The sequence below is a fragment of the Maylandia zebra genome, linkage group LG15 (assembly GCF_041146795.1).
Source record: "Maylandia zebra isolate NMK-2024a linkage group LG15, Mzebra_GT3a, whole genome shotgun sequence".
Classification (NCBI taxonomy): domain Eukaryota; kingdom Metazoa; phylum Chordata; class Actinopteri; order Cichliformes; family Cichlidae; genus Maylandia; species Maylandia zebra.
This window is the reverse complement of record NC_135181.1, coordinates 4980956-5008328: the sequence shown is the minus strand read 5'-3', so window position 1 is coordinate 5008328 and position 27373 is coordinate 4980956. Positions and strand designations below refer to the sequence as shown.

The 27373-nt window shown below is 41.9% G+C and overlaps 2 protein-coding genes across 4 annotated transcripts; one reads left to right on the top strand and one right to left on the bottom strand.

Moving 5' to 3' along the window:
* Nucleotides 1-118: 118 nt before the first annotated feature.
* znf410 (zinc finger protein 410) lies at nucleotides 119-17725 on the top strand. The gene is made up of 12 exons (XM_004542115.6): nucleotides 119-258; nucleotides 548-634; nucleotides 721-772; nucleotides 897-1029; nucleotides 3998-4180; nucleotides 8909-9130; nucleotides 11638-11794; nucleotides 12704-12885; nucleotides 13386-13475; nucleotides 13632-13751; nucleotides 14885-15004; nucleotides 16584-17725. The coding sequence occupies exons 3-12, from the start codon at nucleotides 740-742 to the stop codon at nucleotides 16682-16684; spliced, it is 1341 nt and encodes a 446-aa protein (XP_004542172.1). The 5' UTR covers nucleotides 119-258; nucleotides 548-634; nucleotides 721-739; the 3' UTR covers nucleotides 16685-17725.
* On the bottom strand, nucleotides 16802-27194 carry entpd5b (ectonucleoside triphosphate diphosphohydrolase 5b). Of its 3 annotated transcripts, none has more exons than XM_004542112.5 (14): nucleotides 27056-27194; nucleotides 24706-24926; nucleotides 24166-24245; nucleotides 23814-23957; nucleotides 23267-23342; nucleotides 22789-22824; nucleotides 22391-22479; nucleotides 22220-22302; nucleotides 20461-20522; nucleotides 19987-20088; nucleotides 19569-19712; nucleotides 19202-19258; nucleotides 18903-19018; nucleotides 16802-17641 (listed from the first exon to the last, which is right to left on the bottom strand). In XM_004542112.5, the coding sequence occupies exons 2-14, from the start codon at nucleotides 24923-24925 to the stop codon at nucleotides 17558-17560; spliced, it is 1293 nt and encodes a 430-aa protein (XP_004542169.1). In that variant the 5' UTR covers nucleotide 24926; nucleotides 27056-27194; the 3' UTR covers nucleotides 16802-17557. The 3 variants fall into 3 exon arrangements, with proteins under 3 accessions (XP_004542169.1, XP_004542171.1, XP_076729844.1); XM_004542114.4 differs by lacking the exon at nucleotides 27056-27194 and adding an exon at nucleotides 26302-26455; XM_076873729.1 differs by lacking the exon at nucleotides 27056-27194 and having other exon boundaries at nucleotides 24706-25029.
* Between the last annotated feature and the right edge of the window lie 179 nt (nucleotides 27195-27373).

Here is a 27373-nt window from a genome sequence, read left to right as displayed (position 1 = left end):
TTACCTCTGATATATTTATTTGTAAAAGGGAACAAGGAAGCCAATAAGCTATTGAACTGACTGAGAGGTCAGTTTTTACATTCAATTACACATCTCTACCGCTAGATGGCGTCGATGACACAGAATGGTTCTTACTGAAAACGCGGAAGTGCCTTAAAATTGATGTATCTGAGCCTCCGTAGCCCAAACCTGCTCTTTGGAGATAAATATACATTAAGTTACTCTTACGCTGTGTCCTGCATACACATCTATTGCAAGGTAAACTGTTTAATATCACCGGAGAATTAACGGAATTGTATAGCTGTCTAGTGTGTCGTCAGCGGGGATCCATCATTTGGGAAAATAGCTCCGGTGGCTAGGTGCTAGCTATGCTAGCTAGGTAAACAGGCAGTGTGCCATATGCCTGTTTTTATCCAGAACAGTTTAGATGGATTTTATTGAGGTTTGGCTACACTTAGCTGCAGTTGCCGAGCATACAGTGGCTCTCTGTGTTTACCAAAAACCTCCGGAGGTTTACCTGACAGCTTTGTCTTGTTGTTGACCGCAGAGCTCGTACCATGGATTTGACTGGAAGATGACCTGCAGCCCGAGCTTATGACTGACAGATTCTGCCGTTCACCAGGTCACATTTGAGGTGTGTATTATTGTCATTGTGCTCGAGCCACTTATACTGACGAGTATTTTCGTTTATTAGCTCAGTGGTGTTATTTCGCCCTGCAGGTTCCACACAGGGTGACCCATGCTTTCTGATGAGCTTGACTCCAAACCAGAGGTAAGCTTGCCATCATTTTCGCCCTCCGAAGGGAGACCACTTTGTGGTGCAGGGATCTGTTAAATAACACACGAGGTTCATCTTTTTTTCCATGCTGTGCCTCTTCTCCTTCCCCATCACTCAGCTGCTGGTGCAGTTTGTGCAGAACGCGTCCATCCCATTGGTGCAGGGTCTGGAGGACTCGGAGTCCAAACACTGCTGCCTGCCTCTGCTGGCCCCTGCTGAGAGCTCCCTGTGCACCCCGCTGGAGCTCACAGGTGAGCACATGCTCACTTCTGTTGTCTTGTCCACTATTGGGCAGAGTAGTGATATTCGTGCCACATCTTTCATTACTACATCCAATCGTTTTGGGGTTTTTTTCATTGTCTAGTAATATTACTACCAGAGCCGTACCTTGTTATGGAGATAGGCGTTTACTCTAGGAAAGCTGGACAGGCGTAGAAGGTCCCTAACCCATCAGCAGGATTGGTATCTGCTCCTTTGTGGAAGGAACAGGATGAGTACTGCCAGAGCTACAAATTGACCTCCAGCAGGCCACTGGTGTGAATGTCTCTGACCAGACAATCAGAAACAGACTTCATGAGGGTGGCCTGAGGGCCTGATGTGCTCTAGTAGGCCCTGTGCTCACTGCCTGGCACCATTGATATATCATTAACATGTCTCTGGAAGGACACACAGACCTCTAGAGCTTAGCCAATGACACCCTGACTGCCATTAGGTATTGGGATGAAATCATTGGATTTTCAGACCCTATGCTAGTGCAGTGGGTCCTGAGATCCTCCTGGTGCACAACAATGCCTGGCTTTATGTGGTGAAGATATGCAGGCAGTCTCATTCCTTTAACTGGACCAAAATCCAATAGAATACCTCTGGTTTCACCTCAGACTGTCCTAAAGCTCAGTGATGCCCTGGTCCTAAACTGGGAGGAGGTCTCCCCCAAGACACATCCTGTCATCTCATTGGGAGCATACCCCAACGTTGTCAGGCATACATACAAGCACATAATAATAACAATAATGATAATGATGATAATAATAATAATAATGTATACTTTATTGATCCCTGTGGGGAAATTACTCTCTCTGCATTTAACCATTCACTCAGTGAAGCAGTGGTGAGCCACTGATCAGGCGCCCGGGGAGCAGTGTGTGGGGACGGTACCTCAGGGTAGCTGTTCAGTGGATTCAAATTCCCGACCTTCCGATCATGGGGTGACCCTGCTACCTACTGAGCTATCCCTGCACTAAAAAAAAAATAGCTGACCATTGTCGACAGGATTCGAACCTGTGCGGGGAGATCCCAATGGATTTTTAGTCCATCGCCTTGACCGCTTGACACATTACCCAGTCAACACCAGTATAGATATCCAGCATTTTTTTCCCTCCACTGATGTGTTTTCCAAGTGTTATTTTGTTTTTATATTATGTTTTTTTAGCAGTGTATATTCACACCAACATTGATACATGTACCTGCACAATTTCTGTTAAACTGATACACCAATCACAGCTTTAATCATAGATTCTTGTTCTTTAATAGAAGATGATGATGATGATGATGATAATGATGAAGAAGAATAGAAGACAAAAGATACCTAACCAACAATCTCTGCCATTTCCTGTCTGTGTCATTTAGAAAGAAAATGTAGGTGTAATTGTCTGTAGTGAGTGATGGTTGCGGCGCTGAGCACTGACTGAATCATATACGAGTGTATATGAGTGGCACTAGCTACAGCCGGCCTTTGTGTGTGGAATAGTCACATAAATACGTGTGCCACATTGTTAAATTCAAATGCACTAGTTTGTGAGAAAACATGAAATTTGTTGTCTGTGAAGGTTCTCAGTCATCCAGGTCATCGTAGTCAAAGGAGCTTGCAAAGAAAAGCGTCTGGACTTCTTTAAGTTGCTTGAAGACGTTTCACCTCTCATCCGAGAAGCTTCTTCAGTTCTAAGGTCAAATGGTGGAGAGTCCCAGATATAAACCTAGTGGGAGTGACCCCCCACAGAGGGACAAAAGGACCCCCTGATGATCCTCTAATTGCCTGAGCCAAGGTGGGAAACTGGGCGTGGGTCCCAATCAGCCAGAGTTTCGGGTGTGTTCATTGTGAAACCTGGCCCCACCTTATCATGCGAATTCCTGAGGTCAGATGGCCCAGGATGTGAGTGGGCGTTAAGGCGTCTGGGAAGGGATCTCAAAACTGGACTATAGATGGCAGAGAGTTGGTGTCATAAACCCCTGCCTCTGTTCAAAGATGGTCGCTCACAGTGGACATAGATGGCTTCTTTCACTCCTCTTTCAAACCATCTGTCCTCTCTGTCCAAAATGTGAACATTGGCATCCTCGAAAGAGTGTCCTTTATCCTTAAGATGCAGATGGACTGCTGAGTCTTGTCCTGTGGAGGTGGCTCTTCTGTGTTGTGCCATGCGCTTGTGAAGTGGCTGTTTGTGTCTCTCCAATGTAGAGGTCTGAGCATTCCTCGCTGCACTGTACAGCATACACCACATTGTTAAGTTTGTGTTTTGGCGTTTTGTCTTTCGGGTGAACCAGTTTCTGTCTGAGCGTGTTGCTGGGTCTGAAATACATGAAATACATGAAATTTGTTGCTAATTAAAATTTTTGTCACATGAAAATAAGCATTTAGAAGACCCTTGGCAATAAGAACAGTTCTTCACAGCATTCTGATTGTTTTCATAATATCTCTATCCCTTCAGATTTGCACTGGTGCATTTAACCGTCTATATTTGAAACCTGGAAAGCCTTCCACGGCTGTTGAAAAAGACGGTAAATCATCTCTACGAAAAGAAAGAAAAGCGCTTGCTAGAGATGCTTCAATTTGGAAGGACAGATATTCTTTGTGACACAATGTGTCTACGATTTATTTCTATTTTTTATTAATCTACTTTGAATAAGAGGGGCAGATCTAAAAGAGCAGACAGCACTGATTGTAAATGAAGGCTATATTTGCATTCAGTGTTGCTTATCAAGTTCTATTTTGTGCCTTCTTGAAGTCTCATACACACACTGAATACATTTAGTTATTTTAAATCAGTATTTGAGATGTGCCTTTTTTATAGTATGTTCATGTCTGCTAGTTTATATTCGTGCTATTAAATCAGTACAGTGCACTTGTCATATCTGCGTAAACAGCTCACTGATTATTTACTGTTTGATATTACTTTACAGTAAATGTGTTTTCAATTTGACACAATAACTGATTTCCTCCCCCAGATGGAGGCCTAAGCCACGAGCCTGAGAGTTCCCCCTCCCTGACAGAGTTTGGAGGCGTGTCAGAGCAAAGCTCATTAGTAGTCCAGACGCACTCTCACCCACGGGCTTCAAGCCCCCCGCCCATCCTCCATGACTTACAGCAGTCAGACAACACTTCCTATGTCCTGCTGAACCTTGCAAAAGGTAAACGAACATTAAAGGGACGTCGTTTGTCTCTGCCAAAGTCTGAATTATGTTTTTGCCACACTTGGCATCCATGTTCTTTAGTTCAAATGCTTGAATTTATTTTTGTGACTCACGATTTCTTCCTTTGCAGGCCAGCAAAGTAACGTTAATCCTTTGGTTCTACACTCACTGGCCACTTTGTTAGGAACACCTGTTCTACTGCTTGTTAACACAAATATTTAATCATCCAATCACATGGCAGTACCTCAGTGCATTTGGGCATGTGGACATGATCAAGACGACCTGCTGATGTTCAAACAGAGCAACAGAATGGAGAAGAAAGGATAAGCGACTTTGAATGTGGCATGGTTGTTAGTGCCAGCCAGGCTGATCTCAGTATTTCAGAACCTGCTGATTTGCTGGGATTTTTCCCACAAAACCTTCTCTAGTGTGTATTGAGATCGACAGACTACGTGACTTTCGCGCGTTGCATTGTAGGTACGAGTGGCAGCAAAATCAAAACACTGCATCAAACACTAGCATTTCCAGCACCGGTAACCATTAATTCTGCATTAATCCATACTTGCATTTTATTTGCCCCAAAAACAGTTATGTACAAAACGAGAACACGGCAGGTCCGTACAAAGACAGACTTGACGAAAAGGCAAAAAAAAAAAGCACAAGCAAAAAATCAAAGGAGTGAAAGCGTCAGACCCATACGAGCATACAGAGTAGAGATGGCACGATACCACTTTTTTATGTCCGATACCGATACCGATATCATAAATTTGGATATCTGCCGATACCGATATGAATCCGATATAGTGTTTTTTAATCAACAAAACTGTTTTTTAAATATCTTGCTGCATTTTGTATAAGTTCATACTCAAGTTTAAAACAACAACTACACTAAAGCTATTCTGTTATACCTGTATGCAAAAAAAAATATTTCATAGTTCAGCAATACTGATCAATCTAATAAACTTAAACCTACACCATCCTCCCTATTCTGGTATTTTAAAGAGTACTTAGCATAAATATTAAGCAACCTAACTAATAGGGTTCAAACTCCCAGCAACAACAAAAATAAATAAATAAAAAATAGGGAACCACCCCTCACGCTCCACCTCATGATGCTTAATCGACGTAATCAACCTTAATTTGATGCAGTGTGAAAAAAAATGCACAGAAATCAATTATTTTTCAAGAAATATTAAATAGATTCAACATCTTTCTTCAACAAAATTGCAGACTGCACAGATGGTACCTTCCCAAAGGAAAAAGTACTATAGCTTACTAGGGTATATATATTAGACTTAATAGTCACTATATACAGTAATTGACTTCTATTCATTTTACATCAAATTAAAACTTTGGGTGTCAGATAATTATTTATTAAAAGCTAGACATTTTAAATGAGAATAAGAAAGAAAAGTATGTCTTTGTGCCCCCTTTTCCCTGTTAATGCCCTATCAGCCCCCCTGGCTAAACTTTGCTAGATCCGCCCCTGCACAGTTACCAGCGTCAGCTACGTAGAAAAAGATCCTTGAGTAGAAAGTAATATTAAATAAATTCTAACAACAGCTGATCAAGCTTAAACGTGCTGCTGTTGTTCAGCCGCTGGTTTCCTCTTTCTGGTGCAAAGTGGGCCAAAAGCAAACTAGAGACACGGACTAGCGACAGAAAAGCCGATCAGCTGATCGTTAAGCAGTTTCATGATTGAAGTAGCAGCAAGAAGAGGCAGTCGCTCCATATATCGTTTGTTAAGCGTAACGCAGGAATGCTTTACAAACATTCAGAGATGGACTTACACACTTGCTTTACTTCTCTCGGGGATAACTTTGTCGGAGATGAAATGCCGGGTTGCTAGCGAAGCTCCAAATGCTATCCAGACCACCGACAGGTCCCGCATGCCACAGCCGCTCTATCACGTGATGCATACTGCTCCGACGTGCTAACGTTCTGAGGCGAGTTACGGCGTGTTGCAAGTTTTGTGAGGTGCTTTCGTGATATTTAATGGATCGGATTACATTTTTTATTTTTCTCCGATATCCGATCCAGTAATTTAGGTCAGTATCGGACCGATACCGATACGTAATATCGGATCGGTCCATCTCTAATACAGAGTGGACTAAAGACGTTAGCGTGCTGCCCAACTTTCATCATGCACATATTTATAATTATATGGTCCTAAGTGTGAGTGCAACACTCACAAAATGTTTAGTAACTTCAGATCCCTGCAACAAGCCCAGGTCCAGTTTACTTTTACTGTTGTAATTTTGTTTTTTCTTTATCTCCTGTACAGGCCAACGCAATCTATTTGTCATTTCACAACATTTTCAGATCCAATAGATACAAAACAAGTGTTTCTTAATTCATTCAATTGATTGTCTTTATTTATAACTGGCATTATTGTTTCATTCTATTATAGAGTCTTATAAGAAAGAGGCAAAATTGTATTCCATCGTGCTTTATTAGCTGCTTCAGTGAAAAACAAATCAACAATGCAAAAAAAAATAATAAAAAATAACCAGATCAAAACAACATACTGGAAAACAGTTATTCATCACTTGATTCCTTCAATACAACACTTGGACACATATATGCAGACTTTTCGTGGCTGTTTTGATCTCGCTCTCTCTCTCTTAACCGATCAAATCTCGCTGTGGTAGCAGCTTTACACTCGGTCTGACCCAGGTTGATAGAGGGGGCCCAGTCTGGATCACATTCCAGCATTTTGTAGGCTGGTTTTCCTACAAAGCACAACAAACATTAGCCCGCAAAGCCACAGTGAACAAAGCAGCATAGCACAACAAATTAAATTCAAATCAATATAGACTTATTTGTAACCTACATCAACAATTATGTTACGATAAATTACGTAATAACTGCAACAGAAGACTTGCCTTTGTGGAAATGCTTGGAGCAGACTAACATGTGAGCTGCAGTGTTCTGAAACGTCATATTTGGTCTTCGAATGGCTGCAATCCAGGCCATCCGTTGGCTCTTTGTTACTTCGGAAACATGGCTTGAACAATTTTTCTTCCACTACAGAATCCGATAACAACCGATCTCTTTACCCGCCGGCTTCCCGTGGCTGTCATGTGACCGGCTATTGCAGTTAATAATACAACAGCTTCTTGCCATTCTTTGTTTCTTTTTATTGCTGTGTGACTGTTTTCTTGTGAAAGCCTGCGTGCGCTAGTACCGCTTGCCACTCGTACCTACAATCCTTTGCGGTTTTGACGTAACATTTTCGATCTCTATAGAGAATGGTCTGAAAATATCCAGCAAGCAGGAATTCTCTGGGTGAAAATGCCTTGTTGATGTCAAAGGTCAGAGAAGAATGTCCAGACTGCTTCAAGCAGATAGGAAGGTATCAATAGCTTAAATAACCACTCGCTGCAGCCAAGAGCAGAAGAGCATCTCTGAAAGCAAAACCTGTTGAACCTTGAATCAGATGGGCTACAGCAGCAGAAGACCGCACTAGGTATCACGCTTGTCAGCTAAGAACAGGAAAACAAGTTTGCAGTTCACACAGCCTTACCAAAATTAGACAATAGAAGATTAGAAAAGTGTTGCTTGGTCATATGAGTCTTGATTTCTGCAGCGACATTCAAATGGTAGGGTGAGAATTTGGAGAAAATAACATGAAAGCATGTGTCCATCCTGCCTTGTAACAGTGGTTCAGGCTAGTAGTGCTGGTGTAATGGAGTGGGGGATATTTTCTTGGCGCACTTTTAGCCCCTTAGTACTATTTAAGTATCATTTAAGCTCCACAGCCCGCCTGAGTATTGTTGCTAATCATGTCCATCCCTTTATGACCACAGTGTAGCCATCATCTGATTCCAGGAGGATAACGCACCGTGTCACAAAGCTCAGATCATCTCAAACAGCTTTCTTGAACCTGACGATGAGTTCACTGTACTCGAATGACCTCCACAGTCACCATCTCTCAAACCAGCAGAGCATCGCTGGGATGTGGTCGAACAGGAGAATTGTAATCTGCAGAAGCTGTGCGATGCTGTCATGTCAATATGGACCAAAATCTCTGAGGAACATTTCCAACGATTTAATGAATCTGTGCCATGAAGAATTAAGACAGATCTGAATCAAAAAGTTGGTCCAACAAGGTGTACCTAATAAAGTGTCCAATCAGTGTGTATCTTCTAACATTTGCTTTCTATATAAAAAAAAAAAGTAATATTACTGTTAACTGACAAGGAAAGTTTCATATAAAAAGTCTAAATCCCGTCTTGTGTCTGCACTTTCTGTCTTCCAAATTCCACACACAGCGCCAAAAAGAAATGGGGTGACACATTTCCATTCAAAAAAGAAAAAATATTTTGGCTTGAAGAAATGAGCCTTGGCAAGCACATTCTCTTGGTTCATCAGGCCTTGGCAAGAGAGTCAAAAAATTAATTTTGGTCTCCTCACATACACCTTTTGTGCAGCGCGCTGTGTTCTGTCTGTGATTCAGTGAGACGTGATGGAGAGACGTTTCACTGGACAGAATTACTTGTTTATTAAATGTACTCAGTCCCTGAAGAAAGGATTGTCATGTTTTCTTATATTTCTATTTGGGTGTCTGTTGAAAACTTCCTCCCGCTTGCTTAGAATAGAGCAGCATTGGAAGAACAATAATAAATAAATAGAAGTGACCTAGAGCGCCTCAGAGATATACTGCAGCTGTCTTCTATTTCAGTTACTCTCATCCTGACCTTTTTCTTTTTTCCCCCCCGTCAGGCATTACAGCCTCCTCAGAGTCCCTGATCTTCGCCGCAGATGGCGCCGGGGATGATGAAGATGAGGGGGTCCCATCGGGGGACTACGGAATAGATGGCAGCGCTCCCTGGTATCTGCGGGTACAAGAGCTGGCACATGACAGCTTGATCGCCGCCACACGGGCTCAGCTAGCGAAGGATGCCAAGGCCAGCCAGGACGCCAGAGCTGCAAGTGTCACGAACGGTAAAGAATTCTTCCAGGGATCTTATACACCTTAAAGTTATGTCAAATATGCTCTTTTTGAAACAATATTAAAACAACACTCATTGGATGTGAGCGCTGCTAGTGGTGTGTGCTCTGTAGGCAGCTATTTGGGATTTAATATCAAGTTTGAGAATAAAACTGGGGGGAAAAAACCAAGAAGTAACGGCTGTGTAGAGGAAGCGGCGTATATTTTGGTAGCAGGCATCAAAGACAGAAGAGAAATGAGGTCAGTGAAGAGATGAAAACGTGGTGTAATCAGCTCTGACTAAAACTGGGTCCCAAAATTCTCGTCTCGAGTCTCCCAATCAAAAGGAATTTGTAGCTTTGTCTTTGACTGATGTACAAGTGCGACGGCAGATATTTAGTAGAGCTGTAAATGTCACAATATAACGAAGCAGTGATCAGAATCCAGCTCCCGTGGTTATTTTATGTCGCTGATGATTTAGTAAAAATGTGGGGTGGCAGGAGGTCAGGCCTGGGGACACACATGCGATCAAGCCATTAGGAAGATGTTATATTGCAGAAAATAAAATTAGCTGATGGTTCTGAAATATTGTGTTTGCTTTATTGCCAAGAGTTATATAAGTAAATCAATATCACTCATGTCTGCACAGTAAATATAAGCGAAGAACAGGAGCCACTTAGATGTGCACAAAGAGAAGAAGTGGGAGGGACAGAGGCTCGATGCTTCACAGATTATATCTTATTTGTTGAACCTTGTTCAGAAACCAAAGTGTAAATCTGCCAGCAAGTGCGGTTATAGCCAGGAAATTGTTTAATAGCTGTTAACCAAAACCTGTTACTGTATATTCATCAACTCCTTTTCAATACAGCATTCATTAAGCTGTAATAAAAAAAGGCTGTGGTGGCCTTTGAGTCTCAGCGGTCACAGAATCCAGTGTGACAACAGCTGCTGGCTGTAGCCTCATGTTTCCCCTCTTCTTTTCAACTTTCTACCATCTATTTGAAAGTAATGCCGACGCTACACTTAGAAAAATCTCTAAATGGCTATTAAACGCTCGCCCGGGTCTCGCAAACTCAAACTCCTTTGATCGTCGACTTGTTTACCGTCCTCTCCCGCATTGCGTCTCGACCTGTTGCTTATTTAGCGGCGTCTGTCCACACGTTTATCTTATCTTACTGTAAAGCCTCTGCTCTGATCTGAAACAGACGCTCCACAGTGCTGCTGACCCGCACCAGGAGTCAGGACTACATCGCAAACCATTTTAAGTTGCCTCCACAGGCTGCCTGTTAGATAAAGCATTTACCCATGACATTTAAGGCTCCATGACTCCTAGCTACATCTCTGATCTTTGAACCCCCCACTTCTGAGTCGAATTGCAGCTGGAGGTCCATGTTGAAAAGTGATATGGGAGTGTAAGAAGTTTACTTCATATCTCTGCCCAGCCCTGGGTTTGTTTCCTCCCATCTTGACCTGACTGGGATTTATTTGACATGTTTGTGATGATGTGCACAAACAAATCAAGTGGTAACTAGAAGGCATTATTGTTTGTGCTGTTTTTTTTGTGTGTGTTGAAAATAGATTTTCAGGTAAAATGGAAAAGCTGTCAAGTGTCTTAAAATCTGCAATTTGTCTCTTAAAAGTGGTTATGTTACTCTGTGCATTCTTCTTTACTTACAGGTTTTCACATAGTCCAGTTTAGGTTCAGATACACTCTTTTAATACAGCTGATATTTTTCAGCACAGTTATCTTTGACTTTGTTGTATTTGTATCAAGAGCAGCTAGAGCAGCTAGTAATTCAGCCGTGTGAAACAAGCCCTTCAAGGCCACCCTCCCCTTCTTTGGATTGACAGATCCTCAGCAAGATTAATTGCTTTGGCACCTTCATCACCTAATGCCAGGGTCTTTAAGCTGCTAATTGATCAGCACAGGAAGCAGGCAGCGTGTTGCACAGCACTGGTTTCTTCTTCTGCTTCAGATTCTGGCTGTAAATGTGACTCAGGATCAGGGACAGCTGGCTAGCGCATGTCCTCGGATCTTTGAGGCTGATAGCAACAGGAGTTTCTCCAGCTGTCTCCTGGGCAGAAGTCAAAGTCAAGCGGGGGGTTTATCAGACATATGGGGGTAGTTTGATCCACAGTACTCACTTGGGAGGGGAGAAGTGCAAAATCACTGAGTGTAGTGGAGGTTTGTGATGCAGGAAGGCAGCACAGGGGCTCTGAACCTACTGCATCTAAATCTAACTTCCATCAGATTAGATTAGTTTCTTTCAGCAGCAGGATATCAGTTACAGGTGCTTTACAGCAGACACCAGCACAAACTAAACTGTAGCAGATAAGCGTGGAGTGTGGTCGGGTTAAATGGGACTGATTTCATTCATCTCTGAGTTTTGTTTTGGTTGCAAGTCTCAGTCAGTAACCAGTGATTAGCTTTTATAGAGGTATGCTCCAGAGGCCGGGGACACTCTCGCTGCTGGATTGTTTACTGCATCACCTCGCTCACTTTCCTCTTCCGGTTGCCTAGGTGACCACACACACAGTCTGATAGCAGACGGAGACAAACGAGACCTTTCTGCCAGAACGAGCCGCCCCCTCTCCAAGCAGATGCGCTGCTCGTTTGAGGGCTGCTGCAAGACGTTCACCTGGCCCGCTCATTTCAAATATCACCTCAAAACACACAGGTAACGCATCGCACAGACAGCACGGGGGGATTGTGCCTTGTCCAGCAGTGGTTCAAGCATAGGGGATGTTGCTCAAGTGTGCAAATTCTGATAATGTGGACGCATTTTTCAAATTAGAAAATAATACAGCGTTGTTGATGTACACATTTCATTACACACAGGAACGCGTGCACCAACTGTGAAATGTGTTAATAGAAAATTACATGCCTGTAATGTCTGTAAAGTATAGATACAAGCAGCTAATGTAGACACCACAAAGTCATACTCTGTAAGCTAGAGCCCAATATGCAACAAAAGTGCAGAAAAGAACAAATTTGTGTGTATCATGGTATCTTGGTTATTTGTTGAGCTGTGTAATGCCAGAAATTAGTGTCATTTTTAAGTTGTAATGGTGAGCAATCAAGTCCTCCTGAATGTCTTTGGTTCCTGCAACTTTAATCTTCATGTTCTAGTATAAGATTTGGTGTAAGATGTGTAACAGGCTGCTCTCCAGACACGTTCTGCCCTCCTGAAGTACCCTCAAGGGCAGGGTGAGCTCGATCTTCAAGCTATTCTGTGTGATGTTTTTCAAGTACAAAAGGGACTAGGTTTGTTCAGCAGTTGTAAAATGTAAGCTGGAGGTGTTGGCTTTAAACTGCACAGGTGTTTTACAGCCACAATGAAAGGAGTAATGGCAGCTCAGGAAAAGGTTCCTGCTTTATTTGTTGGGGAGGCAGAAAGACTGTGCAGGGAGCAGAAAGCACTGCTGTGCAACAGGAGTTTCTCCAGCTGTATGGCAGGAGCTCTGTTAATACCAGCGTAGCAGATCTGTTTGAGGCTACCCCGTCTGACCTCGTGGCGGGCTTTAACCAACGAAGCATGTGCACGAGAGACGTCGAGGTTTGTTTGTCATCTTATCTCGGCTTGCAGGAATGACCGGATGTTCAGGTGCAGCGCAGAAGGCTGCGGGAAGAGTTTCTACGTGCTGCAGAGGCTGCAGGTTCACATGAGGACTCACAACGGCGAGAAGCCCTTCATTTGCAAGGAGACGAACTGTGGCAAGAGGTTCACCACTGCTGGAAACTTGAAGAACCACAGACGCACACACACAGGTGGGGAAAGCAGGACGGACCCCTGCATTTAAAAGCCCAAATGTCCTGGAAGCAATAACTAACTAAGGCCATTTGACTCTGCTCATTTAATGCTTCCTTGGCAGAGTTAATGCTGGAGATTTGAAGAGTCAGCAGCACTGGCCCCTCCATTTTACTGCTGCAATCAGTAACACTACTCTGTCATATTTTATTTAGGGTGGCATTAAGGTTTCTGATGGCGTGCTCCACAGTCAGTTAGGTGACCTGTGCTTAGTTTCCGCCTGTATATCTGGAAGAATGAGCCGTAGCTGACTTATCTGGGTTATTTTGGTCATCGCGGCTTTCAGAAACGACAACAACAAAGCTGCAGTTTATTGTAATTTCCAGTGCGTCGGGGCCATTCAACGCATCCCTTTGAACGCATCCGCATCTGATACTTTCTGCAAAAATAAGAGTTTAATTGGGGCTTTGTAATGCGGAGGTAAACAATATGTATATTTGTGGTGGGTGGCTGCTTTCAGGAGAGAAGCCTTTTCTGTGTGAAGCAGATGGCTGTGGGCGATCCTTTGCAGAGTATTCCAGTCTACGAAAACACATGCTCGTGCATTCTGGTGAGTGGGACAAGTTCACAGCTGCGCAGCAGTGCGCTCCTTTGTAATTAGTAAGCTACAGATAAAGTGTAAAGTAGTGCGCCTTGTAGACGGCGTCCTGCAGCAGTTCAGAAGAAGAATAAAGTTTTGCTTGGTGTCTGTGTGCGTACTTCCCAGGTGAGAAGCCTCATGTGTGTGGGATCTGTGGGAAGACTTTTTCTCAGTCGGGCAGCAGAAACGTCCACATGAGGAAGAGACACGGAGAGGAAGGACTCAGTAGTGAAAGCAGAGAAACAGGTCTTTCTCCCTTTGTCTGTCTTACTCACTCACACACACACACACACACCCACACACACACACACCCACCCAGTGTGGTGGGTGGATATGCTAATCCTTGGATTATGTAGCTTCAAGCTGCCCATACATTTTAAAGTCTGCATAGAGATGGTGTTGCTTTAATTTACATTTAGGAACATTTCTTGAATTGTTAATGACTTCTAGCACTTAAAAATGTATCATTCACATTTTTATTCTTCAGGCCCAGTAGCTGAATTGTTTTAGAATGCACATAGCTTCAAAAAAGAAAAAGCAGAGACAGCAAAACGCTGCTGCAGGGGAAAAAAAAATGAAGCCTGTTGGGCTTTTTGTGATGGGGTCAGATCCTCTAAGAAGTCTTTAATCACCAAGTTAAAATAACATCATCTTGCTTTATTGAAATGCATTCACCTGCTGAGATAATTGAGTGAATATATACGGTTAATCTTCCAATACAGCTGAGGCAAATTTACACAGTCACTCCTGTCTCTATTCTCGGTATCATTTTCAGTACCTTTCAGATTAAAAGGATCGTTCATTGAGCTTTTCACATTCCAGCATCTGGAACAATTGAACAAAATAAGCTTAAATTCATTTTTAGCATGAAACAATGACAGCAGACAGCACATTTGCCTCCTTGTCACATCTCTGTAGCAGCAGGGAAGCACAGCAGCTGAATCACCGCAGAGGAAACGCTGCCAAAGCTCTAATTATAAACAGCAGATTTATTCGGGTCAGCCTCCCCAAAGAGGCCAGTCTTTTGTAAAAGCAGTGCAAAGGAAGATGCAGTTGCACAACAGCCTGGTAGTTTCTGTTATTTATACATGACAAGAGGTACTGGATTAATTATTAAATTGATTGTGAATAACTAGAATAAGCAAACAAAAATCAACATTTATACAGAACGCATTCTAGAAATCTAGATTCCAGTTTTTATCAATTATTTTTTAACTTCAGAGCATCATTTTCTAACCAGCACTGGCCTGTGGTGATCACACCGAGGCTGCAGGTTGAGTCCTGGTTTCTATAAAGATGACGGATTACTCTAAATGTGCTCTCTCTTGTGTTGAGGTTTGGGAAAAACAAAAAGTTTGATGTCTGTGTGCAACTGACAGGAGAGGCTCTGACACAAAGCAGCCTGCTGGAGGCAGATGGTGAGAATGGAGACAATATGGTCACCATGACAACAACTGTGGAACCCATGAATCTCCACCATGCCATGCTGAGATCACCAGGTAGGCGTTTGAACAAGTATGACAGGAAAAAAAGGCAGTTCATAAAGAGTGGATTTAAAAAACACCTAACACATCTGACAATGCTGTAGCCCTGCAGTAAACTCTCATTTGGTGAAGCTCATAATGTTCTGTTAATGTCAGGGATGCTGAGTCAACTTGTGGTGTCACTAATGTCCCATTAAGTGTTTTTCAGGGAATGAGTCTTTTGATAACGGCGGCTACACTCAGGCTGTGTAGACTTGTGTTTGCTCGAGTTTTCATGTCTCTGAAATTTCACATTTAGGCTGTTTCCAGCAGTTCAGCTGGCACTCTTTGCATTGTACCTGTTAAATAAATAAGATTAAAAACAAATTTGTAAATAACATTGATAACCTCATGCTGGTAATAATAAATTCACTAGTGTAGCACTGCTGCTTGCATATTATTTTTGTTTTGAGTGTTCGCCCACCTCTCAAGGTTTTGTTTTTTTAACCAATCAGCCATAAAATGCTGATGCGGTATTGTCATCACCCCGCAGCACAGGTGGGCGATGTGGACACGATTACTCAAGAACAAGGCGACATGGGATTCTAAAATTCATACCATGGGTGCATCTACCACAACTCTTGGACGAGTATGAAGTTTAATGACCTTGACCTCAAGATCAAGGTCAGAGGTTAAGCTTTCAGAAAATCATCTGAGCGCGATAACTCAAGCAGTTATTGCACTGGTGGCTGCCAGTATTTTTTTTTACTTGGTAAACAAGAAAAGACTGCGATTCAAGCGCCTGTGTAAATGGTTATGGGACTGTGTTGATGACATAGTTCACATAAGCAATGACCAAAGTGTCAGTGCCAACCATAACTTTCAACTGTTTATCCAAAATATAAGAGCTTGTTCCATCCTTCTGTGGAAGGAGCTTGAATTTATGAGACAGACAGACTCTCTGCTTTAAAGATCAAACTTAACACTATTTTTGATAAACCTTATAGTTACGTCTGGATCAGGTGACCTTTGCAATAGGTCGAGGCTCCTGGGGGCTTCACATAATGCACTGTTTCTTTTTCACTCTATGTTTATACACATCCTACATTTAATCATTAGTTCTTATTCATCTCTGGATCTCTTTATTTGTCCGGTCTCTCTCCCCTGATCCCCAGCCAGTCACAACAGATGACTCCCCCCTCCCTGAGTCTGGTTCTACTTGTGGGGTTGTTTGTTTTTTTTACTCTCTTTACTAAAAGGGAGTTTTCCATTCTCACGGTCTGATTTTTGGGTTTTTCTATTACTGAAGGCTCTTTATCTTACTATATAACGTGCCTTGAGGTGACTGTTGTTGTGATTTGGTGCGATATAAATAAAATTAAAATTATTTGAACACTGAAGAGCCAGGTGATGTAGTTCAGACGTGTGGCTGGGAAGCCTGGAAACATCCCAGCTGCATACAACTTGTATGTATTGCAGAAATTCAAGAACGGCTTCATCAGCACAAAGGCTGAAAGTGCTTGGTTTGATTTTACAATGTCTGCACCTTCATGTTATTTTAAATACATACAGGGTGAATAACATCCTCTTTGAACTTTCCTTTGTGTTTGTGTAGGCTCTGCAGACTCTGTGGTAGTTCTCTCTCAACCGCATGAACTGGTGACCATGACAACGGAGGGCCATGCATATGGAGAAGATGTAGTTGCTCTGCTGTAGTCCACCTTCACAACAAACATCGCACACTGCGTGTTGCAGCAGCACTGGGCTGACTGCCACAGTGGACTACATATAGATATGTATCTGTAAAAAGATGACTTTCAGACCTGTAGACCCTTGTAGATATTTGTAATTAGCAACCAGTGATGATTTTATTTTAATAAGCGTGAAATGGCAAAGTTTGTACAAACATTTTTTTTTCCTCGTGTTTTTGAGAACAAAGACTCCCAAAGAAATACTGAGACGGGTTTTGCTAGTTTATGAAACTATAATGACCAGGAATGCTTATGTGCTTCATCATTGTAGACACTGAAATGCAGTGATGGTTGTTAATGAAAAACAAGTACCCCAAAACCTCAACGGCTGATAAGTTAAATTTAAATGTACCAGACACCCATTATAGCCATTATTCTTTTGACTAATAACGAAACACTTAACATTAAAAACCACTCAAGCAGTTAATCAAATGCTGCATGTAAATGCTGGTATTACATGACTTAACAAGCCAGGCCTCTCTGTTTATCAGACTTAGTAAAATAGAAAACATCTATCTCGAATAAATTCTATATCCACTAATCCCCAGAGGTGCATTAACAGAGTGTGTTATTGGTAAAATGTTTCATTCAGCCTCTTGTGCTTCACTTGTTCTCCGAGTGGGGCAATGCATTGCTCATATATAGCTCAATATATTAACACTTGAGAATAATTGCTTTTTAAAAGAAATTAAGAATTACTCATGAGGTTAGTTCTGCCCTTATAAAACCAACACCAGCTGTCTGCTGCTCTTAGATAAGGTAGTGCACATTACTTGAGTGTGGTTAGTGAGCGCCACCTAAAATCAGCTTCTCGTTGTCAGTGTACGCTCCTCACTTCTCAGTGAATCTTCAGGTAGTGGAAGTGATCCAATGTAGCACCCAGTGCCCAGCTAGCCTCCACGTTATTCACTTTCTTGGTTAGCTAAGGATGGAAAAAAAAAAAAAAAACAACCACCAAATCACTCAAAGGATTTTTGTATTTACTGAAATAAAAAAGGTAATGGAATTTTTTGTGTAAAAGTGCCTCTTTTCCTTTGTTTTATTAAAAGAGAATTGACACAGACAAGTTTCTACTCAAAGTACTCCCAACTTTTTATAATTTTTTTTTTTTTCCAAGGAGTCCACAGATCCCTTCAAATCATCGGTTGCTTGTGTTTCCTCTGCAGTCTAAAGGCCCTCAGAGACTGGGAAGGTTATCCCGCTGACAGATATAAAAGCAACCACTGTTTTTACAACCTGCAGGTTACACTGGCTTCCTCTGTGCGTCAGAGCTGAAGGTCTTTTATCTCATTTCCACTGATGCAATACTAGTGCAGAGACACTTTTCTTTTGGTGTTACATCTGATAGCATTATATAGTGAAAGTTGGGTAAATAAGAAAATGATCAAAGCAGACAGAATCTCATTGGTCAGTTTCTTACAGCAGCCCAATCATTTTTGATGCCATTTCTGGACCCAGTAGTTTTCTTGAAAAGGTCTGGCCTATAGCTGGTGCCCCAAGCAAGATTAAGCCTGCAGTTTTTACCTCTCAGCCGAAAAAGGCAGATTGAATATTGTTATCACTCTGCTGACGGGTACCACTGGCTGCAACCAGTGTTTCTTATATCCGCACTAAATCTGTCTGTGCTTCATTTTTCCTGCATGGCTGTGTGGAGGTGTTGGGTGTTAATATATGCTTTAGAATGTAAGTGCCATGAAACTATCAGAAAATAACATTTTTGGCCCAGTTCCCTACTGTGGAAATGCACAGAGCCCCTCCAAAGGTTCCCAGTCCCTGGGGAGGGTTTCTGAAATGCAACTCACCCTGCAATTTCTGGTAGCACACTTATCTGCTGTTTTCAGTGTACATAGTGAATTTTCAAACATAAAAAGGTAGGATGAGATATTACCATCTCTTCTTTGACTAATGTGTCAGGGCCTCTTTGAAGAAGGCCTGTGAAAATGCTATGAAGTGTGAGGAGCTATTTTAAACCTTTTCATTTGAAACATTGCTTGTGTCTTTTGATAGGTTTCCATCTTATGATTCATCTGCAAGTTTGAACTAAACAGCTCGAAACATAAATAGCTGAATTCATAAAGCCGCGCAGCCTTGTGAAAAATTGTTGCGTTGGGTGTACTGCTTCGTTTGCATTCTTATAACCAAGGCCAGAACCCTGTTAATTTTATTACACAATGCTGCCTCACCTGCAAAACTGTGTTCTCTTTAAAGCCAAACCCATCCTTCAGTAGACAAGTGATGTAAGTCATGTCCATACACAGGAAAGGGTGGATGGGAGGGTACTTGGTCATCTTATTGCACACTAAGCAGAGAAAAGGATAAATAAGGGCTGTTAGGTGTTAGGAATAATCAGTCATCTGTATTCTGCTGTGGATGAGGGCAAGATTTCAGATAGAAATGAGCTCCATTGAGATGCACACTGTGTCTCAAGTACAGGGAGCTGCAGATCTGTCATAGTAATGATGCATTCCTTCGCCCATCTCACCCTCCTTGGCTCTCTTCTTGAAGTCTCTGACCTCCAGCATCCCTCCGTGGACCTCATCTGCAACGGAGGTGACTGAGGTCATCTTACTCACATTTAAAAATGCTACACCATTCATTACAAGAACAGATCTACATGTACATTTCCATAATACTAGTAATAGAGCTTGTGGCCTTTCAGCTTGGACTGGCAAAGAATAGCAATTTCTTTAATACCTACACACCTATAGCTCATCAAATCCCCTGAGACAGGTGCAAGTGACTCACATTTCCCTGCCTATGTCTAGTGCTGGAATGGGTAATGACACCCTACTGGGTCTGTATAATTATATAAGGTGTGTACAAGGGGGTGTGTGTGTGTGTTCACTAACCGATAAGGCCCGCATCCACAGCTCTGTCAAAGTAATAGGAGAATGCATAAAAAACATTGGAGTCTTCAAGCTCGTACGGCTGATGAATAATCCCCTTCACCACCTTAAGTACTTCCTGATAACAAAGCTTGTATCCTGTGTAACCTGGAGGGGAAAGAAAAACAGAGACGGCAGAATAAAGTCAGCATCTTATGTTCATTCAAGTAATCCAAGTATGCCCTCATATTTTTGCTCATATTGCTGCTAATATTTAAATTTCGTATCATGCATTTTGCTCGCATCTGGTAACAGATAAGATCTTTTGTAAAACCCAAGAAAAAAAAAAAAAAATCAATGGACATTTTTTGAGTTCTTCCTTGCAAACCTTAGCTTTGGGTTTCATCTGCTTACAGCTTGTTATAAGTAAATGGGATCATACCATCTGGGTCCCCGCTCACTTGATAGGTTAGACCTCCAAAGCTCCATTCATCCCTGAACTTCTTTGGCAGACAGGAACTTTTAAAAACCTGCCACTCCAACCCTGTGACAGCGCAGACACCACTTGTTTAAACTCGTGACTGGTTCAACAGCTTCACACAAAGGTTACCGTGGTCATAGAATGACTCAAAAAAAAAAAAAAAAAAAAAAACTCAGGCAGTCACTAACACAATTTTCTCTGAAGCACTTCAGTGATTCATCTCAGTGTATCTCAGGGCCAGAATCATTTATAACAGAAAACTACATCTCACAAAAATATCTTTCTTTACTTTTCCTTCTCGAGATTTGGAAAATCTAAAAAAGAAACCATTTGAACTGACCCACCTTCTTCTCAGTATCCATCAGTGACGTGCAATGATGACACTGACATGAATAATGGCAAAGAAACACATTTAGTTCATGTACAGCACAGTACCTTCTGCACCCAGAGCTCCCAGTGTGGCCAACCGTGCCGCCATCAGTCCATTTCCAAGATAGCTGCATGAAGTTGAAGAATTGTTACACACTTAGAAAACCAAGCAGAAACAGACTGTGCATGTGACAAATAAGTCATCCTCAAAAGAAGGCAAACAAGTGGTGTTTGCCTATAATACACATCCTCAGTGCAGCATTTGATACAGTTGACCACAACATATTACTCAAACGACTGGAGAACTGGACAGGTCTTTCAGGAACTGTACTAAACTGGTTCAAAACATACGTAGAAAACAGGAAATACTTTGTATCAATAGGTAACTTCACATCTGAGCAGACAAGTATCACATGTGGAGTTCCCCAAGGTTCCATCTTGGGACCCCTTCTGTTTAACATCTACATGCTCCCACTGGCACAGATTATAAACAACAACAAAATAAACTATCACAGCTATGCAGATGACACACAAATATATATCACAATGTCACCAGGAGACCGAGGCCCTGTACAGGCTCTTGGTAAATGTATTGAGGAAATCAATGACTGGTTGTGCCACAATTTTCTCCAGCTAAACAAAAACAAAACTGAGGTAATAGTCTTTGGCGCCAAAGAAAAACGATTACAGGTCACCAGAGAACTTCAATCTATACATCTAAAAACCACAAACCAGGCGAGAAATTTGGGTGTAGTGATGGATGCAGACCTAAACTTAGAAAAACACATTAAGACAATAACAAAGTCAGCTTACTATCACCTCAAGAATATATCAAGGATAAAAGATCTGATGTCTCAACAGGACCTGGAAAAACTAGTCCATGCATTCATCTTTAGTAGGCTTGATTACTGTAACAGCATCTTTACAGGTCTACCTAAAAAATCAGTCAGACAACTACAGCTCATTCAGAACTCTGCTGCTCGAGTCCTCACTAAGACCAAAAAAGTGGACCACATCAGTCCAGCTCTGAGGTCCTTACACTGGCTGCCTGTCCGTCAGAGGATAGACTTTAAAGTTCTGATGCTGGCCTATAAAGCTCTGAATGGTTTAGGACCAAAATACATCAATGACCTCCTGACCCAGTATGAACCATCCAGATCCCTCAGGTCATCTGGATCCGGTCTTTTATCAGTTCCCAGAGTCAGAACCAGACACGGAGAAGCTGCATTCAGCTTTTATGCTCCTTATATCTGGAACAAACTCCCAGAAAGCCTCAGATCAGCTGAAACACTCAGTTTATTTAAATCCAGGTTGAAGACTCACCTGTTCTCAGCTGCATTTGAATAAAGCACCAAATCCACACTTTAAGCTTAAATTTCAAAACTTACATTTAACTACTGATTTTATCTACTGTTCTGATTTTATCTGTTTTGATTTTATATACTGTTGTTTGTTTGTTTGTTTGTTAATTAGTTAGTTAGTTTATTTGCTTGTTTTATTCAATTTTAAATCATGCTTTTTATTTGTTCCTGTTTCTAATGTCTCTGTAAAGCACTTTGAATCACCTTGTTGTTGAATTGTGCTATACAAATAAACTTGCCTTGCCTTGCCTAAACAGATACTAGACGTTTTCCTAATTAAACACAGATCCGAGTGAAGTCACAGAGTCAGTGTCAGAACTTGAGGCTAATTTTAAATGTGAAAAAGGAAAATATGGAAATGATCTTGATGTGAAATCAAGAAGCAATTTCTTATTCATTCACACTGAATTAAAATGGACTGTATTATGTCTCATGAAGCATACAGTCGTTTCTGAAACAGTTACCTATGAGTGTACAATTCAAATGTTGAGTTTAAGACATCAAACTTAGCAGTGTAGTCAGCAGCAGGAGCACTTTCAGTGGTTTTCTACAGTGGAATACAGAGAGCACAGAGGGTTACTATCACCAAAGGTTAGAGATCAGACAGATTTCTCTCAAGTGTTCAAACAACTGACCCTCAGTTTGGGCAGGAAAGTGATTTGCGTTGATCCTCCTCCCAGATCCAATATTCCCACTGTCTTCTTGCTTCGCGCTTTCAGGTGACCTAAAAAAAAAGTCACACTTTAATCCAGAAACCACAACACAAAGGACCGAATCAGTTACACCTGCGATGTTATCTTCAAAAGGCCTATTTGGCAAACATGTACAAGCCAAAGTATAAAATCGCTGGATCCTATCTGATAAAGATCAGAGCACTCCTGTAGGCAGGAAATTCATAGTCGGACACATTTAGCCTCTATTTGTGAACATGAGGTGTGATAACGCGACGGCACCTTTAGATACAAAGTTAAACCTGGATATAAAGTACGAAAAAGAGGTACAAATATTTTACTGTTTAATGCAGTGTACTTGCCTGTTAGAAAGTTCAGCGATATCCAAGCCAGGAGTCCTACATTTACAAAATTAGCACAAAAGAAAAGTAAGAAAACAGAAACCTGTCATTTCAGGTGAAAACAAAGACCATTTAAGAAACTAATTTTGCATATATAAAAAGGCATGTAGTCCTATAAACGAGGCTGAAACGCTGACTAATCAATTACACAACGGCACAACAGACAATAGTATTTTTGCACCGCATAATTACTGACTCATCTTTGTGGTAATATGCCATTTCGTTTTCTTAAGTGTCATCACAAAACACTGCTGTAATCTTCAGCAATTTAGGTTCATGCCTGCAGTAAACAACGATTCTTTACAGAAACTGCACAGCACGCTAAAAGCGGGCAGACAGATCACTGATGCCACCTGCAAAACACCTCAGAGAGGACAACAGCTGCCGTGATATCTGACGGATGTGTTGCTTGTCGGGGCAGAGGGTGGGCAGACGTTACCTTCGTTTTTGCCGTTCATTATGCTGACGCCGTCGTCTGACACCAAAAAAGGAGATTCGTCAAACACGTGTTGAACCTGAGGAAAAGAGGGAGAGACGGGCGAGAGAAAGGGAGATTTAAGTGCAACTAGGCCTTAATGTTATCTAGTGTAATGGTAGCTCATCCAGAGGTGCCCTCCGCTTGAAGGGATTAATTATTTCCCTTGGGGGGGATTAATAAAGTATCATTTATCATTCAAGGTGCCCCAGGGCTATCCATTACTATCTTATCCCCTCCACAAGAGCCTTCCACACTAATCTCCTGCTCTCTGATAACAATACTTCCCCTCCTGTCTCTGTAATACCTGCCACAGCACTTTCCTTTTCTCCCTGCTGCTTTGTTGGATAATAGGTTGTGGGGTTGTTGTTTTTTTCACGATGGTGTCAGACATTGTAGCGCCAAACAACTCCCATATGATAAAGAACTGCACTCTACACAATGCTTGTATTGTGTAATTGCCGTCTCAGGCCTCTCAATAAGGTCTCAGTACGAGACAGTGCACTCTTACCTGGTCCAGAAGAGCCTGAGCTTTCTGTGTGGGCAGCAGCCGAAGTCCAGCCGTGGCTCTGAGGACCAAAGGAGTTCTCTTCCACTCCACACGAGGCACCGTCCTCTTGGCTACCTTTAACAGCATCCTCACTGTTTGTCCAGCCTTTTAAACAGAAACAACAATCACCGCAGAGCAGCCGAAAAGTCTACTGAGTGACTGCTGAGAGCTGAGATGACACTTAGTGTTATGTCAGCTGGGCCTGACTTGTTTGTCATTTTGCATTTCTCACTTTCATTTCTGGCAGCAGGAATGTCTGAATGAGTGCACCCTCCAACTCAATGCAACTGATCAGAGGAAACGCTGAACTCACCGTTTCAGGGACGTCGACATATGCCGACAAGCCAGGCTTTATGGAATGAAACATCTCATTGTCCAACATGGGGAGCTGCTCTGAAAGACACAAGAGCCACCCACGTCACATATAGAACCTCTTAAATTAATTTAGGGAGGTATAAATCTGCTTAGTGTACATATAGCCATGTTTAAGATGAGACACTCCGACTTAAATCTGACCAAAAAGGATTATTAATGGAATTACCTACGCACCTTGAAGTGAGCATTTATGGATTTAAAAGAACTGCAAGTATAGATATTCACTTCAGTTCACCTGAAGCGTGCTACTTAAGCTGCACAGCACTTCAGTTTTTTTTGTACAGCACCAGAGGTCTCCCTGCTACTCTTTACATTGTGAGAAAAACCCTTAGAATATTTATGCTAGGCTTTCTGCAGGCAGCCTGCATTCATTACATGTCACTGTTTCTGTATTGAGCACATAACGCCGCTAACCTAAGGAAATAAGTAAATATAGGGAAGAGAACAGGCTTAAAGAGACACCTCTGGCCTGTATTACCTGAGTCGCTCTGGATGAAGGTGTAGACATGAATGCGTGTCCCCGTGCTCCCTGCATCAAACATCACCGCGTAGAAGATGCGGCTGTGGTTCGCCGGCCGACTGAGACTGGGAAGGATCCAGGAGAAATCCAGGAAAGAGTTCCCGAGTTGGGCTTGGCTCAGCCCTGTGACAGCGAGCAGGGCCAGGAGGAGAAGTGGCACGGCAGGCTTCATCTTCATTCTGGAGGATGAAAAACAAACAGAGCTTAAATTGTTTTGAAGTGCTCCAGAACTGCTCCTGGCTAGTACTGGGAGATGTTAAATTACAGCGTGACAAGCTACAGAGTGGTAGGAAGCAATTAAGTGATTTACACCTACTGTGTTTGACCACACCCCATCATACCTTTCAACCAACCCCAGAGATAATATATCTCAACTTCCTTACCTGCTTAGTCAACTCCAGCAGAACATTTAAGAAACATAAAAATTTCACCCTGTTGAACTTAAATTGGTTGACTTTGATCTTGATGTTCAATCGATACATGCCTGGCAACTGGAGCAAGTCTCAACATCTTTTTACAGAAGTGCACAATTATGAAACCTTAAAAACTCAAGTCAAGTGCTCCTATTAGAAACACTGCTGAGACAATGTCGCAATGATTGCAAAGAAATTTAACAGATATTTAACATCAGAAATGTTCTTCTAAATGCAAATTTCACTTTTTAATTTCAGCGATTGTACATGTGCTATGATTTGGAGCAAGTTACCAAAATGAACACAGTAAAAAGAAATGCTCGTCTGTGAGTCTTTCAAAAAAACAGGGTGAGGCAATTTTTATTTGTAGTCTCAATATCTGCTCTGAACATGGGGGAAAAAAAAATCAGACCAATCTGCATAGATTAAACATCACAACCAGTGTGCTTGCAAATTTGGTGTAATCATTTGCAATCACAACTTGGTTTTTGATGTTACACTTCAATGGGAATAAAGGCTAAAAAATAATCCAAAACTCATTTTTGTTTTAAAGTTGCCCTGAAATTGTGATAAAAAATAAAACAGGAAAGACAAATGTATAGAATGTTATATGCAATTTCAGATTGTAAGAGGAGCATACAAATGAATGTGTGTGTGTCTGTCTGTCTGTCTACTGGTATTTTCCCATATGATCATATTTAAGAGTTACAGAGAATGATCCGAATAAGAGGAAATATCCAATGAATGGCAGTTCTCCGGACAAAAATGTCAGAGAATTGCCAAACTGCTTGGAGCTGATAGGAAGGCAACAGTCAACTCAAATGCCCACTCGTTACAACTCATCAAACCTTCAAGCAGACGGGCAACAGCAGGAGAAGACCACACCAGATGCCACTTCTGTCAGTCAAGAGTGGAAAACTGAAGCAACATCTCACACAGACTCACCAAGAATCAGACATGAAACAACCAAAGAATGGTGTGGGGGCACCTTTGCACCAAACCAGCATCATTTAAACACCACAGCCTACCTTAGTATTGTCACTGACTAAACCCACTCCTTTGTGACCACAGTGTACTCATCTGGTTTCTTGAACATGCCAAGACAGTGAGTTCCCTGTACTCAAACGGCTTTCACACTCACCAGACTTCAATTTAATAAAGCACATTTAGGATGTGGTGGAACAGGAACCGCAACAGTGGGATGATGTCATGTCAATATGGACAAACATCTATTAGGAATGTTTCCAGCACCTTGATGAATCCACGCCATGAAGAATTAAGGCAGATCTAAAGACAAAAGGGAGTCCAATCCGGTACTAGTAAGTGAAGTGGCCGGTAAGTGTATATAGTCCATATTAATATTTACTGGCTTGCTACACACAGCACATCAGTGTTTCAAGAAATCAAATTCAATTTGGAAGGGTATCAATTAGGCTGGTTAAGCTAGCAAACAAAAGTAATAACGTGCATGTGTGATGGCCGCTAATGTTTTAAATAGCCTGCATTAACATTTACTGTCTTTCGTTTGAACATGTAGCGATAACGTTATCCCAACTTTCCAGTTTTCTTATCTTACTTGTTAACACTACCCTGCGTACGACTGATAACTGAAGTTAGGCTGAAAGTTAACAGCGCTGACTCTTATTTAACATCCCTGTTGTATTAGTTTTCGCCAGCTATCGGATAACTCGCATGACTGAAGTGTTGCAGAAAGCTAGCCAGTGAAGTTTGAGAACAAGCTAATGCCAAGCAGACGGCACTGCGGAATCATAAAATAATATTAAAACTTGAACAGGGAATTCTTAAAAAAACACATGACAGCTAATTACACCACAGAGAATTAGCAGCTGCCCTAATTATGCCTTACTAAACGCGAAAACACCACAGAGGCTCACCATGATGTCCGGCTAGCAGCACGCTGCTCACAGCTGACTCCCAGTGACGTCAGCGGCAGTGTTTTTGGTCTCGTGCTGAGCTCGCATAACACACTGGTGTCAAGAACAATAAACAGCTTGTTTGCTCAGTCCTGTGAATGGGAGGACGCCCGGTGCTTAATTTTGTGCTTGTGGAAGCATCCTCTCTAATGCTAACCTTTGACAGGGATTCAAAACAACAGGATCGCATTGAGTGGCAAAATTACCGCAAGTTCAAAGTTGCAACCTGCTTTTCATCTTCGGAGCTCATTATTAGTATTATTATTATCATTATATGAA